At 36.4% G+C, this 14854-nt stretch overlaps 1 protein-coding gene across 3 annotated transcripts in view; it reads left to right on the top strand.

The window, feature by feature from the left end:
* Positions 1-14854, top strand: part of SHPRH (SNF2 histone linker PHD RING helicase) — a 95311-nt gene that overhangs the window by 20161 nt on the left and 60296 nt on the right. For all 3 annotated transcript variants that reach the window (XM_042940018.1, XM_042940017.1, XM_042940019.1), the window contains exons 9-14: positions 383-1042; positions 4848-5099; positions 5920-5998; positions 9791-9954; positions 10065-10321; positions 11467-11588. In XM_042940018.1, coding sequence (XP_042795952.1) covers positions 383-1042; positions 4848-5099; positions 5920-5998; positions 9791-9954; positions 10065-10321; positions 11467-11588 — 1534 coding nt within the window. The remainder of the gene's footprint in view (positions 1-382; positions 1043-4847; positions 5100-5919; positions 5999-9790; positions 9955-10064; positions 10322-11466; positions 11589-14854) is intronic.

Here is a 14854-nt window from a genome sequence, read left to right as displayed (position 1 = left end):
GCTGTATTTTTGTACTTGATATGTTAATTGCCCGAGTTTGTATATTTATGTATTATAAACTATTAGTCTTTTATTGATTTAGACAAAATATGAATTATAAGAGGTTAATGTCAAAATATTAGTAGCTTCCTATCTAATTTTTATTCTCTTCAGCTTTTACTTATACAATAGTAGAGCCTTCCTTTTTAGACCTGTAGACCACAGAGAGGCTTCTTACAGAGGGCAGATTGAAAGCCAGTGATCAGGAGTGATTCTTCTAGTGGGAAAATGGTAGCAAGAGTGGCTATTGGATTTTTATGGAAAGCTTATAAGTAAGGTTGGGGATTTAATTTCAGTATTGTAATTATATTGATATAAATTAATTAAATAATATTTTTCATAGGCAATAGGGAGTCCAAGGAAAATTCAGAAAGAATCCAGAAAATCAGGGAACAAAGACACAGATTCTGAATACTTGCCATCAAACACATCTGATGATGATGATGATCCTTATTATTATTACTATAAGCCTCGGAAAAATCGTAGTAAATTCAAGAAAAAGCCTGTTCTATCCACAAAAAAGGGAAAAGGTCAGCCTAATATCAATCTCAGTTCACAAGATCACTGTCCAGCTACCAGTGACTCTGGAATTACTGATGTTACCACATCTAAAAGTACATGTATCTTTGAAATCAAGGAAGAACGTGGAGCAAAGGACCAAGCTGAATCTTTAAACCCTACCGACGGTGATGTGCCACAATCTAATATCGGGAGTCCCTGTAATTCCTCAGATTATCGCTTTGAGTGCATATGTGGTGAGCTTGATCAGGTAGACCGTAAACCTCGTGTTCAGTGCCTGAAATGCCACCTATGGCAACATGCAAAATGTGTGAATTATGAAGAGAAGAATCTGAAGATTAAGCCTTTTTACTGCCCCCATTGCCTTGTTGCAATGGAGCCAGTATCAACACGAGCAACTCTGATCATCTCGCCCAGTTCCATTTGTCATCAGTGGGTGGATGAAATCAACAGGCACGTGAGGTCATCATCTCTTCGAGTCTTGGTAAGGCAGTTTGGACTCTTTAAATGAATAGGAAAATCCCAATTTTTGCTTCCCTGTGGTAATTTTTACAACCTTTATCACTTTGTTGTTTATCCCAAAAATTAATAAGATAGTTATGAAATCAGAATTTGAAGAGGAAATTGAGAATGGGAAATGAAACAGTAGACTCTGTATTCTTTTCTGACATCAGAACTTCAGAAGTTAAAGCGCTTTGAGTTAAAAGATGTGGAAGCTTTTGAAAAAATCCATCATGTAAATGAAAAAGACTTCATATACGCATTTCCACTCTCAGACAGAAAGGCAGCATTGTGTAATAGTAGCTGCCTGTCTCATCTCTACCTCTTAGATCCAGAGTCATCCTTTGAGGCCTCAGTTACATTATCTGTAAAATAAGAATTTACTCATTCAGCAAATATTTATTGAGTACCTGTAACGTGCCAGGAACTGTGCTAAGTTCTAAAATTAATACCCCTTCATAGACTTACTGCGAAGGTTAAATGAATTGATAAAGTGCTGGCACATAGTTCATTGTAACTTACTAATGTTAGTATTTTGTTTTTAATTGAAGTATATTTGGCATACAATGTTATATTAATTTCAGGTGTATAACAATGAATCGACAATTCTGTACATTATGCTATGCTCACCAAGACAAGTGAGTTACCATCTGTTACCATGCAATGTTAGGACAGTATTATTGACTACCTATGCTGTACTTTTCATCCTTGTGACTTATTTATCTTATAACTAGAAGTCTGTATTTCTTAATCCCCTTCACCTATTTCACGCACTCACCCCCTCAATTCCCTCCCCTCTGGCAACCACTATTTGTTCTCTGTATTTATGATACTGTTTTATGTTTTATGTTTGGTTGGTTGGTTGGTTGGTTTTTTTAGGGTTCCACATATAAGTGGAATCATATGGGATTTATCTTTCTCTGTCTGACATCTTTCATTTAGCATAATGCCTCTAGGTTCATCCATGTTGTCACAAATAACAAGATCTCATTCTTTTTTGTAACTAATATTCCACTGTTTATATATACCACATTTTTTTTATCCATCATCTATCAGTGGACACAGGTTGCTTCCATAACTTGGCTGTTGTAAATAATGCTGCAGTAAAAATGGGTGACTATATTTTTGAGTTAGCATTTCCATTTTCTTTGGGTAAATACTCAGTAGTGGAATTATTGGATCATATAGTATTTCTATTTTTAATGTTTTTGGGAACTTCCATACTGTTCTCCACAGTGGTTGCATCAGTTTACATTCCCACAAACGGTGCATAAGAGTTTCCTTTTTTTCCACATCCTCACCAACACTTGTTTTTGTCTTTTTGATACTAGCCATGCTAACTGGTGTGAGGTGATATATCACTGTGGTTTGATTTGCATTTGTCATTAGTGCTGGTGAGCATTTTTTTTATGTGTCTGTTGGCCATCGGTTTGTCTTCTTAAAAAAATCCCCATTTTTTAATCGATTTTTTTTTTTTTTTTTTGGTGTTGAGCTCTGTAAGTTCTTTATATATTTTGAATATTGGCTAATATCCCCTAAATGGATAGATCACTTGCATATGTCTTTTCCCATCTACTAGATTGCCTTTTAATTTTGATGGTGTTCTTTGCTATGCAAAATCTTTTTTATTTTCACTGGTCCTAGCAGTTTACTTCTGTTTTTGTTTCCTTTGCCCAAGGAGACATATCTGTAAATATTTGGCTAAGGCCAGCATCTGAAAGTTGACTGCCTATGTTTTCTTTTAGGAATTTTATGGCTTCAGATCTCACATTTAGACTTTTATTCCATTTTGAGTTAATTTTTGTATGGTGTAAGAAAGTGGCTCACTTTTATTCTTTGGCATATAGTTGTCCAGTTTTCCCAGCACCATTTGTTATCTTTTCTCCATTGTACATTCTTGCCTTCTTTGTCATAGATTAATTAACTATATAAGCATCAGTTTATTTCTGGACTCTATCCTGTTCCATAGATCTGTGTATCTATTTTTGTGCTAGTGCCATATACTTGATTAGTACAGGCTTTGTAGTGTATCTTGATATCTGGGATTGTGATATTTCCAGTTCTGTTCTTCTTTTTTTTTTTTTATTTTTTATTTTTTTTTTTTTAATGTTTATTTATTTTTGAGACAGAGAGAGACAGAGCATGAACGGGGGAGGGTCAGAGAGAGGGAGACACAGAATCTGAAACAGGCTCCAGGCTCTGAGCTGTCAGCACAGAGCCCGACGCGGGGCTCGAACTCACGGACCGCGAGATCATGACCTGAGCCGAAGTCGGCCGCTTAACCGACTGAGCCACCCAGGCGCCCCTCCAGTTCTGTTCTTCTTAAGATGGCTTTGGCTATTCAAGGTCTTCAGTGGTTCCATACCAATTTTAGGAATATATGTTCTCGTTCTATGAAAAAATGCTAATGGTATTGATAGGAATTGCATTGAATCTGTAGATTACTTTGGGTTCTATGGACATTTTAGCAATATTAATTTCTCCAGTTCATGAGCATGGTTTATCTTTCTATTTGTCATCTTCAATTTCTGTCACCAATTTCTTACAGTTTTCAGAGTATAGGTCTTTCACCTCCTTGGTTAAATTTATTCCTAGGTATTTTATTCTTTTTGGTATAACTGTAAATGGGATGATTTTCCTAATTTCTCTTTTTTATTAGTGTATAGAAGTATAACAGATTTCTGTACATTAATGTTATGTCCTACAACTTTACTAAATTCACTACTGGTTCTGATAGTTTTTAGGTAGAATATTTAGGGTTTTCTTTATATACTATTATGTCATCTGGTAATAGTGACAGGTTTTTCTTACCAATTTGGGTACCTTTTATTTCTTTTTCTTATCTGATTGTTGCAGCTAGGACTATTCAACTATGTTGCATAAAAGTGGTGAGAGTAGACATCCTTATCTTGTTCTTGACCCTAGAGGGAAAGCTTTCAGTTTTTCACTGTTGAGTACGATGTTAGCTATGGGTTTGTCATATATGGCCTTTACTATGTTGAGGTATGTTCCCTCTAAATCCATTTTGTTGAGTAATGTTAGTATTCTTCACTCCCTTTGTTCTTCCTTCCTTCTTTCCATACAAATATTATTTAAGGTGTTCAATATTTCATCTACTACCATAGACAGGGAGAGAGAACACAGTAATAAGTGAAACCTCCTCTTGGCCATTGAGGAGCTCAGTTTTGTTGGGTAGATAAACCTTGATTTGAATCTAGGCTCTGCAAGTTCTGAGCAAGTCACTTCATGTTTCTTATGTGTGGGATAGGAATAAAAGTAACCACTAATGAGATTGTTGCTGAAGATAGGAGATAAAGTGCAGCATAGTGTCTGAAATATAAAAGGCATTCAGGAAATTATAGCTCTTCTTGTTCTACTTCTTCATACCTCTGTGCTTTTGTACCTACCTACCTACCTACCTACCCTTAAGTCCTTTTCCCCTTTCTCCACCTGTGAGAACTCCTAAATGTTCTTTAAGAGCCAGCTCAAATTTTAACTCCTCTGAATTTACCTTCTCAGCCATAGCATTAGTCTTTCCACTGTGCTATCACTTTCACTTCTCTTACATTTCCCTTCATGATGCTTATGTTACCGGTCTTCTACCCTAACGTGGCTTTCTCTAGACGCGTATCTAGACACGTGAGTCTAGATACACATGGAGTGTATCTCATAGCATGTTTTGTACTAAACTAAACAATGGAAAGAACTCAGTAAGGGTGTAAGAATGAATGTTTCCATTATCTTTAATGAGCCTTTCTGCAGTAACTGTGTCTGTGATTGTTTCCTAGGTATATCAAGGAGTGAAGAAAGATGGTTTTTTACAGCCTCACTTTTTGGCTGAACAGGATATAGTTATCATTACCTATGATGTCCTTCGTTCAGAACTTAACTATGTAGATATCCCACATAGCAACAGTGAGGATGGGCGTCGTTTACGGAACCAGAAGCGCTATATGGCCATTCCCAGCCCCCTAGTAGCTGTGGAGTGGTGGAGGATCTGCCTTGATGAAGCCCAGATGGTTGAATGTCCTGCTGTAAAAGTGAGAATTTCTGCAGAATCTTCTGAGGGCTGGGGAGTAAAAAGAGGAAAGAGATTGAGGAAGTTGTCCATAAAAATATTAATAATCTAAGTGTAATTAACCTACAGTGTTGACATTGGCCAAAAGTTTGTTGCTAAACATAGTAATTTGCTTTTGTGCTCTGAACTACATAACCCTCAGGAGTTATTTTGGTACTGTAGGAATTACTGCTTTATATGCAATGCCCATATGTATTTGAATAAGATGGCAATTTATGTGTGATGCAGATCAAAGTAAACTCTGTTTAGGGACTTCTGCTAGCATTTCTGCTAAGTGGAAAGTTCATTTTGTAGGTTCTGATAACTTTGGGCCAAAGTTGACCTTTTTATCGGAGAGATCATATCATAACAGAAAATACTACTTTAGAAGATAGAGTTTGATTTAGCCTTTGTTCATATGTCTTTATTCCATTTTCTTTGGCCAGTTTGTAATCTGCACTCAATTTATGAATCTTATCTGTTAGTACATTGGTTCACATCTTAAGGATGGGTGGCGTTGGGGATGTCTCAGTCATTCAGGGAGCCTTTTCATTCTATACATACTTGAACTATTCTTCCTCTTTTGGGGAGGGCTCATGGCAACCTTCTGCTAATGAGAACCACTGTACTAGAAGATGGCCCATTGAATATGACCTTCAACTTTGAGTGTGATAACTGTGAATAAGAGAGAGTGTGCCTGACCTGAAGCATAGCTTTTCACGGGCTATTCTCAGGAGTAAACATTCCTAATTTCCCCTGCCTTTTTTTCCTTCTCTTTTTATTGCATATTTCTCTCTCATTAGGCTGCAGAAATGGCTCAGCGCTTGAGTGGGATTAATCGCTGGTGTATCAGTGGCACTCCAGTACAGAGAGGATTGGAGGGTAATGTATGGTTTCTTCACATTTTGCCTATATTTGAAAAGCTTGCTTGTTTTTAGGAACAAGTATTTTCAGCCTTTGTTGAAATCCTTACGTAAGTGATTGTACATATATTTCACTCCTAGTAGTTTTAAGCATTCATCTTTTTAAATGGAATTGGATGGTTTTTGTTTTTATGAGAATGGATAGATGGTGAGTAGTCCCATTGTCCTAAGGTGAACAGTCATTGTGCCCTCCTGAGCAGTGTAGATGCAGGTCTAAACTGAACTCAGAGCTCCAAAGTGGTAGGTAGAAAACAGAAAGAAGGTAGCAAGAGAGAGAGAGGAGAAGGAAAAGATGCATAGTCACGATGTTGTAGTTGAAAATGAAAGTCTCATTGGTTTTCTTTTCGTGTTAGAGCAGGATTACTCAACCTTGGCCCCATTGACATTTGGGCCTGGATACTTCTTTTTTGTTGGGAGCTGTCCTATGCGTCTTGGGATATTTAGCTTCTCCCACTAGATGGCAGTAGCACTTCTAAAACACAAATGTGTTTTAGACATTGCCTATTATCCCCTGGGGGACAAAATCATACCACTCCACCTCCACCTCCATTGAGAACCACTGTGCTAGACTGATAGAGATAAACCAGATTTGATGATTTATTAATTAGCAACAACCAGAGATCTTGTGAATCCCAGGTTGACTACACACTGAGCAAGGACATGAGGCTAGGATATTTTCATTCCATAATTTGTGAGGCCTTTAGTATGTTTCTACAGGCAGGCTGAAATAAAGCCAGGTAGCAAGAACGCCTCCCTCTCCTCCCATCCTCCCCACTCCATGTCTATGTAATATACTTCTTTGTATAGTATACAAAGCACTGGTTTTCAGGATATACGAACCATGGTGACATACTGACTTTTCAGTTGTATGTCCATAAAGAAATGACATAAACATTCAAATTTTTATTTTCCTTATTTGCGAAGTAAGATGTTTTAAGATTAGTTATAATAAAGTATGCAAGCATTTAGCATGGTACCTGGCAGGTATTAAATATTCAGTGAGTGGTAGCTGCTTCCACTGCTGCTTTTGTTGTTCTTATTTCCCATTTATATATTTGTGTATTCATTTTAGCTTCTTCGAAAGTGTTGACTCTAAATTACTTAAGTACTTTGTAGTACATTTATTGGTTCATTTATTCTTTGTGAAGTATAATAAAAAAAAAAAAAAAAGACTCGGTTCCTGACCTTCTTGAGCTTACAGCTTAGAAGGGAAGATGTATTTATTAAGTACTTAAGACAAATGTTAAGACTGTAGTCAAGGTAACTTTAATGTATAAGATAAATGTAAAATTCAAACTATAATAGGCTTCAGAAAAGATGTCTCATTCTGTGACATCACATAATAGGGATGTCGAAGGAAGGGACAGCTGAGCCAGGATCTGAAATATTAATATGAGTTAAGTAAATAGGAAAGAATTCTCTATCGTAAAGGAAACAGAAAATACCAAGATGATCTGGCAGGAGGAGCATGGAAGGATATTAGTATGGCTAGAATACAGAGAGCTGGAAAACTGGAAAACCCAGTAGATTGAATAGGTGGATATAGATCAGACCATGGAGGACTCTGTAGGCCATGATGAATAATTTTATTTGTTTATTTTCTTAAGAATAGTAGGAGCTAGGGGCGCCTGGGTGGCGCAGTCGGTTAAGCGTCCGACTTCAGCCAGGTCACGATCTCGCGGTCCGTGAGTTCGAGCCCCGCGTCAGGCTCTGGGCTGATGGCTCGGAGCCTGGAGCCTGTTTCCGATTCTGTGTCTCCCTCTCTCTCTGCCCCTCCCCCGTTCATGCTCTGTCTCTCTCTGTCCCAAAAATAAATAAAAAACGTTGAAAAAAAAAAATTAAAAAAAAAAAAAAAAAAAAGAATAGTAGGAGCTATTCGAAAGATTTAAACAAAGTGGTTGGGTATCATCTCGTGGTTAGATTTGGATTTCAAAAACTCAATCTATTTGCAGTGTAGAGAATGGTTTAGAAGTGGGACAGAGTGGATACTAGGATCTCAGTTGGCTACAATAAGTAATCTAGGCAAGTTGATACTGACACCCTGAGTTTTAACTAGGATTGTCCTGAAGAAATGCAAAAAAGTGGATAAGAAAAAAATTAATAAGGCTTATTCAGTGATGGGGAGATGCCAGGACTTCGAAGTAGCATAACTCCATGTACAGTGACTGTATTTCCTGGTGAATAACACTAGAGGAGAAGCATGTTTGGGCAAAAAGAGTATGAATTTGATTTTGGCAAGTTGAGCTTGAGGCACTTTTGGGACCTCAAAGAAGAGATAGCACATAGGCAATTGGATTGATTTAAACAGAAGTACAACTCCATTGATATCTGCATGTAGGCAGTATTTCTTTTTAGATGTTAATGGACTCTCAGAAAGTGTCAAAGTAACTTAATTCAACCTAAATATTTGTTAGGCATCTTCAGAATAAATGTTGTGGGTAGGGGCATCACGTTTTTGGGGAAAAAAAATTTCATGGTTTCTAAAGAGAATATAGCCCAATGTGAACATGTTTAATGCAGAAAAATATTTAAAAAATTACACTGAGCCATAATCTTCATTTAAAGACATAACCACTATCCCAATCTTTTTTATATAAATGTTTGCATGTTTGTCCTCATACTGCATGCATAATTTTATACCTTTTTTTTCACTTAACATTATATTCTAAGCAATTTTTCATGTTTTAAAAATCCATCATAAATCCAAACACTGTAAGGTATAATGTTAAGTGAGCAAAACATGGACTATAATATTGGTTCCCCAATCATAAAACATACAAGTACAACGAAGTAAATCTAACAAACACAAGGCCTGTTGGATTAGAAGAAGATCAGTTTTATCTTAAATACCATACGATTTCCCTCATATGTGGAATTTGAGAAACAAAACAGATGAACATAGGGGAAGGAGGGAAACTAAGGAAGGGCTGAAGCAAACCATAACTATAGAGAACAAACTGAGGGTCGAGGGAGGGAGGGAGGTGGGTGAGGAGATGGGCTAGATGAGTGATGCACATTAAGGAGGGCCCTTGTTGTGATGAACACCAGGTGTTATATGTAAGTGAATCACTAAATTCTCCTAAAACGAGTATTTTTTGCTAACTAGAATTTAAATAAAAATTTGAAAAAAAAAGGGAAAGAAAGGTTTTGTCTTATGGAGAGTACTATATGATTTATTTAATCATTTCTTTATTTGAGTCATTTTTATTCTATATGTTGTTGGCATGAATGTCACTGTGTGGATTAATCTTGTCTCTAGTTTTTTATTATGGTTTTAGTCTTATTTCCCAAAAGTAGAATTACTAGACCAAAAAATGTAATGAATATTGGATCAGTGAATATTCTTCATATCACCTATGTCATTCAGACTTCTTTCCTAATCCAGCAAGCCTTAAATCCAGTAGTCTCATGAGAGTGCCTGATTCTTCTTATGTATCTCTTGATCAGGTGCACACAAGTGAGTCATTTTCTAGTTTTACTTCTGATGGAAATTTCAGACTTTTGAATTAAATACGAGGTTTGTGGAATGGTTACACATTTTAGCTCCTAACACAAAACCTAGTGCAGTATCAACAAACGTAAGTCAAAGTGGAATTAACTTTCAGATTCAAGAGTCTATACAATCTGCGTTTTAATTCATGGAAAGTACTATGTGCTGTGTAATATCTATGAAAGCGGTTATTCAAAATAGTAATGTAGAAATATAGAAACAGTTATTCTCAATGTGTTGTTGTTTTTTTTTTCTTCTCAGATCTTTTTGGGTTGGTGGTCTTTCTTGGTATTGAACCTTACTGTGTCAAACACTGGTGGGTTCGACTTCTCTATCGCCCTTACTGCAGGAAGAATCCTCAGCTCCTCTACAGCTTTATTGCCAAGATACTATGGAGGTCTGCAAAGAAAGATGTGATTGACCAAGTCAGTAGCATAAGTTTTTACTGATTAAGGACATTACAAGAAAAGGGAAGCGAGAGCTGGGATGGAAAGTTAAATTTTCAGGTGAAATCCTTTTTTTCTTCTCCCTACAGATCCAGATACCCCCTCAGACAGAAGAAGTCCACTGGCTTCACTTTTCTCCAGTGGAAAGACATTTCTATCACCGCCAGCATGAAGTGTGCTGCCAGGATGCAGTAGTAAAGCTCAGGAAGATTTCTGACTGGGCACTGAAGCTCAGCAGCCTGGACCGAAGGACGGTCACCTCCATTCTGTATCCACTGCTGAGGCTCAGGCAGGCCTGCTGCCACCCACAGGCCGTTCGTGGGGAGTTTTTGCCACTCCAGAAAAGGTTTTGTTTTCAATTTCCTTACACTGCAATTGACACTATATTAGTGATAGACAGTGTTTAAGCTATTAGCTTTCTAGGCCCCAGTTTCATTCAGGGTCTTATAAATGAGCAGTTGTCAGTTATTTTTAGCAGTGAGGTTTTTCTTTGGCATGAACCCCATTTATGAAAGAGAGCCACATTCTCAAAATTATTTTCATGGTTTTAAACATTTCTTTTAAAGTTAGGACTATTTGGGGGTTTTATTGTTTTATTCTGTTTTTTTGTTTTGTGTATTTTTTGCTGCACTTCAGATACGAAAGGCTTTTGTTCTTATTCTAATTTTTTGTTCCTACATCAGGAACTTAACTGAATTAGATTACTATATTTTCTTTGTAATTTGTGTCCACAGTATCTAGTCCACTGTTATCCCAGAAATTGTTTGTTCATCAGTCTGTGACTCAGCAACTGGCGTGTTTTGTTTTGTTTTGTTTTGTTTTGTTTTGTTTTGTTTTAGCACCTGGTGTTAAAAAGATAAGGTGTTATTAAAAATATATAGAAAGAGGAATTATATTTTTGTCTTTGCCTTTAAGCAGTTTATAGACAAATAAGGGAAATGACAAAGATTAGTGATTCCTATAAAATAAGGCAAACCTACTTCATAAGAGGTACTTACACATGGCTGTAGACAGTTAGAATATGGAAATAATTTCTATATAAATGGTTAACGTTAGACAGCCTTTTGGCAGCAATGGCATTTGATCTGATCCTTGAAGAATCCTCATTTTTTTTACAGATAAAAAAAAATTCAGGCTTATGGAGATTCATTAAATTATAATGCTAGAGATTCAGACTTAATCTTATCTTCTAACACCCATACTGTTTCAAACATATCGTGTTAGTACTTCATATTTTGGGAAGATTTTTCTACTTCCCTTCTCCATTGACCTAACTGGGAAAAAGTAAAGGAGGATGGGATCAGGTAATAGAATGCTTGCCAGAATAGTAAGAGGCAATTGAGTTGAAAGTGACAGTGGTAAAATGGAAGTGGAAAGAAAGATCCCGAAGATATACAAAGACTCTGTAAGAGTCTGATACTCTTGATCTTATGTGATGTAATATTGGCACTTAGGATTTTCTCTTCAGGAACAATCTACCTTTTCTTTTAGCACCATGACAATGGAAGAGCTGCTAACATCTCTACAGAAGAAATGTGGAACAGAGTGTGAAGAAGCACATCGGCAACTAGTCTGCGCTCTCAATGGCTTAGCAGGCATCCACATCATTAAAGGTAGAAGGTGATTGTTTTGTTATCTCTGATTCTTCTAAATACTTAATGAAGCAGATTAGGTAGAGTAGAAATTAAAATCCCCCAAGGAAGGCATTCTTATACACTACTGATCTTAGTTTAGGTAGGCTCGACCTAATGGAGAGCACTTGTGCAGAACATTTGAAACACCGTCAAAGTTTGCATATGCTTTCACCATACATTTCCACTTGTAGAAGTTTGTTGTTGTTTGGGAAAGGATGTAAACAAAGATTTGGCAATAAATTATTCACCTTAGTCTATAGTAGTGAACAACTGAAAATGAGTAAAATACCTAGAAATAGAAGAATGGTTAAATTCTGACATTCAAGGGAATGCTAGTCATCAATTGACAAAATAAAATTATTTGTAAATTCATTCTTTCATCAAATATTGCATGTCTGCTCTGCACCAGGTATGATCTCAGTACTAAAGATAATAGAGTAAAGCAAAGTAAGTCTTTGATCTTTTGGACCTTAAATTCTTAGCAAGGAGAGATAGACAAATACACACACACAATGTATATGGATACAGTTATGGTGTTATACATTATACACAAAATTTAAGCACATTAATAGAGAATCTTTTATTTCTTTTCTTTTTTTAATTTTTTTGTTTAACGTTTATTTTTTTGAGACAGAGAGAGACAGAGCATGAATGGGGGAGGGTCAGAGAGAGGGAGACACAGAATCTGAAACAGGCTCCAGGCTCTGAGCTGTGAGCACAGAGCCCGACGCGGGGCTCGAACTCATGGACCACGAGATCATGACCTGAGCCGAAGTCGGTCACTCAACCGACTGAGCCACCCAGGCGCTCCGAGAATCTTTTATTTCATGGAAAGATATTTAATTGGTATTTCCCATCTCTGAGGGATAGTTTTTTATTGCCTAACATCCGGTGTCTTATAGTCTATTATTTCATATATTTTGTACGTTTTAGAAAGGAGGGTAAATTCATTCTCTCATTTTGTAATGGCCAGAAGCAGCATATCAGTGGTTACATTAAATGCAATGGTCTAAATGCCCCAATTAGAGATTTTCAAGATGGATATTTAAAAAAAACAGTATCTAATAATACACTATCTACATGAAACCCTCTTTTTATTTAAAGATACAAATGTAACAGGATGAAAAATGATATGCTATATTAACACTAATCAAAAAAAGCTGGAGTGATTATATTACTGCCAGGCAAAGAGTATTACCAAGGATATAGTGTTATTTTATCACTGGAAAATAAACCTAAATGTTTATGCACTTAAAAGCAAGGCTTAGGGGCTCCTGGGTAGTTGTTCAGTGTATTGAACATCTGACTTCGGCTCAGGTCATGATCTCACGGTTCATGAGTTCAGGCTCCACTTCGGGCTCTGTCTGACAGCTCAAAGCCTAGAGCCTGCTTCAGATTCTGTGTCTCCCTCTCTCTCTCTCTCTCTCTGCCCCTCCCCTGCTCATGCTCGCTCGCTCGCTCGCTCTCTCTCTCTCTCTCAAAAATGAACTTAAAAAAAATTTTTTTAAGAAAACAAAAAGCAAGGCTTAAAAGTAAATAAAACACAAACTGATACAACTATAATTGGAAATAGACAAATTCATTACTATAGTCCAAGATTTCAACATCCTTCTTCCAATTATTGATAGAACAAGAAGACAGAAAATAAGAGGCATGGAAAACTCAACAGTAGCAACTAATTGACATAGTCAACAGTTATAGAACACTGTACCCCACCAAAGAATACACATTCTTTTCAAGTGCACATGGTATGTTTACCGAGACAGAGCATGTTCTGGGCTATAAAACAATTCAGTCAATTTGAGAGCATTCAAGTTTTGAGGCGCCTGAGTGACTTAGTCAGTTAAGCATCCATCTCTTGATTTTTGGCTCAGGTCATGATCTCACGGCTCATGAGTTTGAGCCCTGCATTGCATTGAGCCCTCTTGGGATTCTCTTTCTCTTTCTCTTTCTCTCTCACTCTCACTCTCACTCTCACTCTCACTCTCACTCTCTAACTCTCTCCTCTCTTCACTCTTCTCTATCTGCCCCTCCCCTGCTCACTCTCTCTCACACTCCCTTTCAAAATAAATAAACATTAAAAAAAATTAAAAGGATTCAAGTCTTAAAAAGTACATTCTCTGACCATAATGGAATTAAATTAGGTATCAAAGATAACTGGAAAGTCCCCAAATAATTTGAAACTAATTAAAATAATTCTGAGTAACCCTTGGGTTAAAGAATAAATCAAAAGGGAAACTGGAAAATATTTTCAAGTGAATTAAAATGAAAACATCAAGAGCTGTGGATTCTTGATCAGTGATTAAAGAGAAATTTATAGGACTGAACACTAACTTAGGAAAAAAGTTGTACGTCATTGACCTCAGCTGATACCTAATTAAGAAACTAAAAAAAGAAAAGCAAATGAAATACCAAGTCAGGAAAAGACAGAAAATAATATATTAATATCAATGCAGGAATCAATTAAAAAGAAAACAAAACCAGTAAAAAGAGACCATGAAATCAAAAGCTGATTATTTGAGATCAGTGGGAAGTTATAATCCTCTAGTCAAACTGTTTAGGAAAAAAGAAAAGACGCAGATTACTGTTAGGAGGAATCGGGAATGAGACAGGTAACATCACTACAGAGTCTACAGATCTTTAAAAAATTGTGAAGGAATCTTATGTACAACTTTATGCCAGAAATTTGACAACTTACGTATATGAACAAGTGCTTTAGAAGACACAAATTCCCAAAACCAACTCAATAAGAAATAGATAACCTAGATAACCTGCATAGCCCCGTATCTATTCAAGAAATTAATTTTACTGTTAAAAAACTTAACCACAAAGTGAATTCTAGATGACTAGAAGCCCAGGTGACTTCCTTGGTGAATTCTACCAAACATTTAAGGAAAAAATAATTTTCAACTTACTTTGAGGCACCAGTATCCTGATTACAAAACTAGAGACCAGTGTCACTCAAGAACATAGATAGAAAATTCTTTAAAAATTTTTAACAAAGTGAATCTAACAATATATTAAAAAAAAATAATACTTTATGACAAAGTAGAATTTATTCTGGGAATGCAAGACTGGTTTACTATTTAAAAATTAATTACCGTTCCCTATCAAAGTAACACCAGCATTCTTCACAGAGCTAGAACAAATAATCCTAAAATTTGTATGGAACCAGAAAAGACCCCAAATAGCCAAAGCAATCTTGAAAAAGAAAACCAAAGCAGGAGGCATCACAATCCCAGACT

The sequence above is a fragment of the Panthera leo genome, chromosome B2, assembly GCF_018350215.1.
Source record: "Panthera leo isolate Ple1 chromosome B2, P.leo_Ple1_pat1.1, whole genome shotgun sequence".
Taxonomy (NCBI): domain Eukaryota; kingdom Metazoa; phylum Chordata; class Mammalia; order Carnivora; family Felidae; genus Panthera; species Panthera leo.
This window is presented reverse-complemented; position numbering and strand designations above follow the sequence as displayed.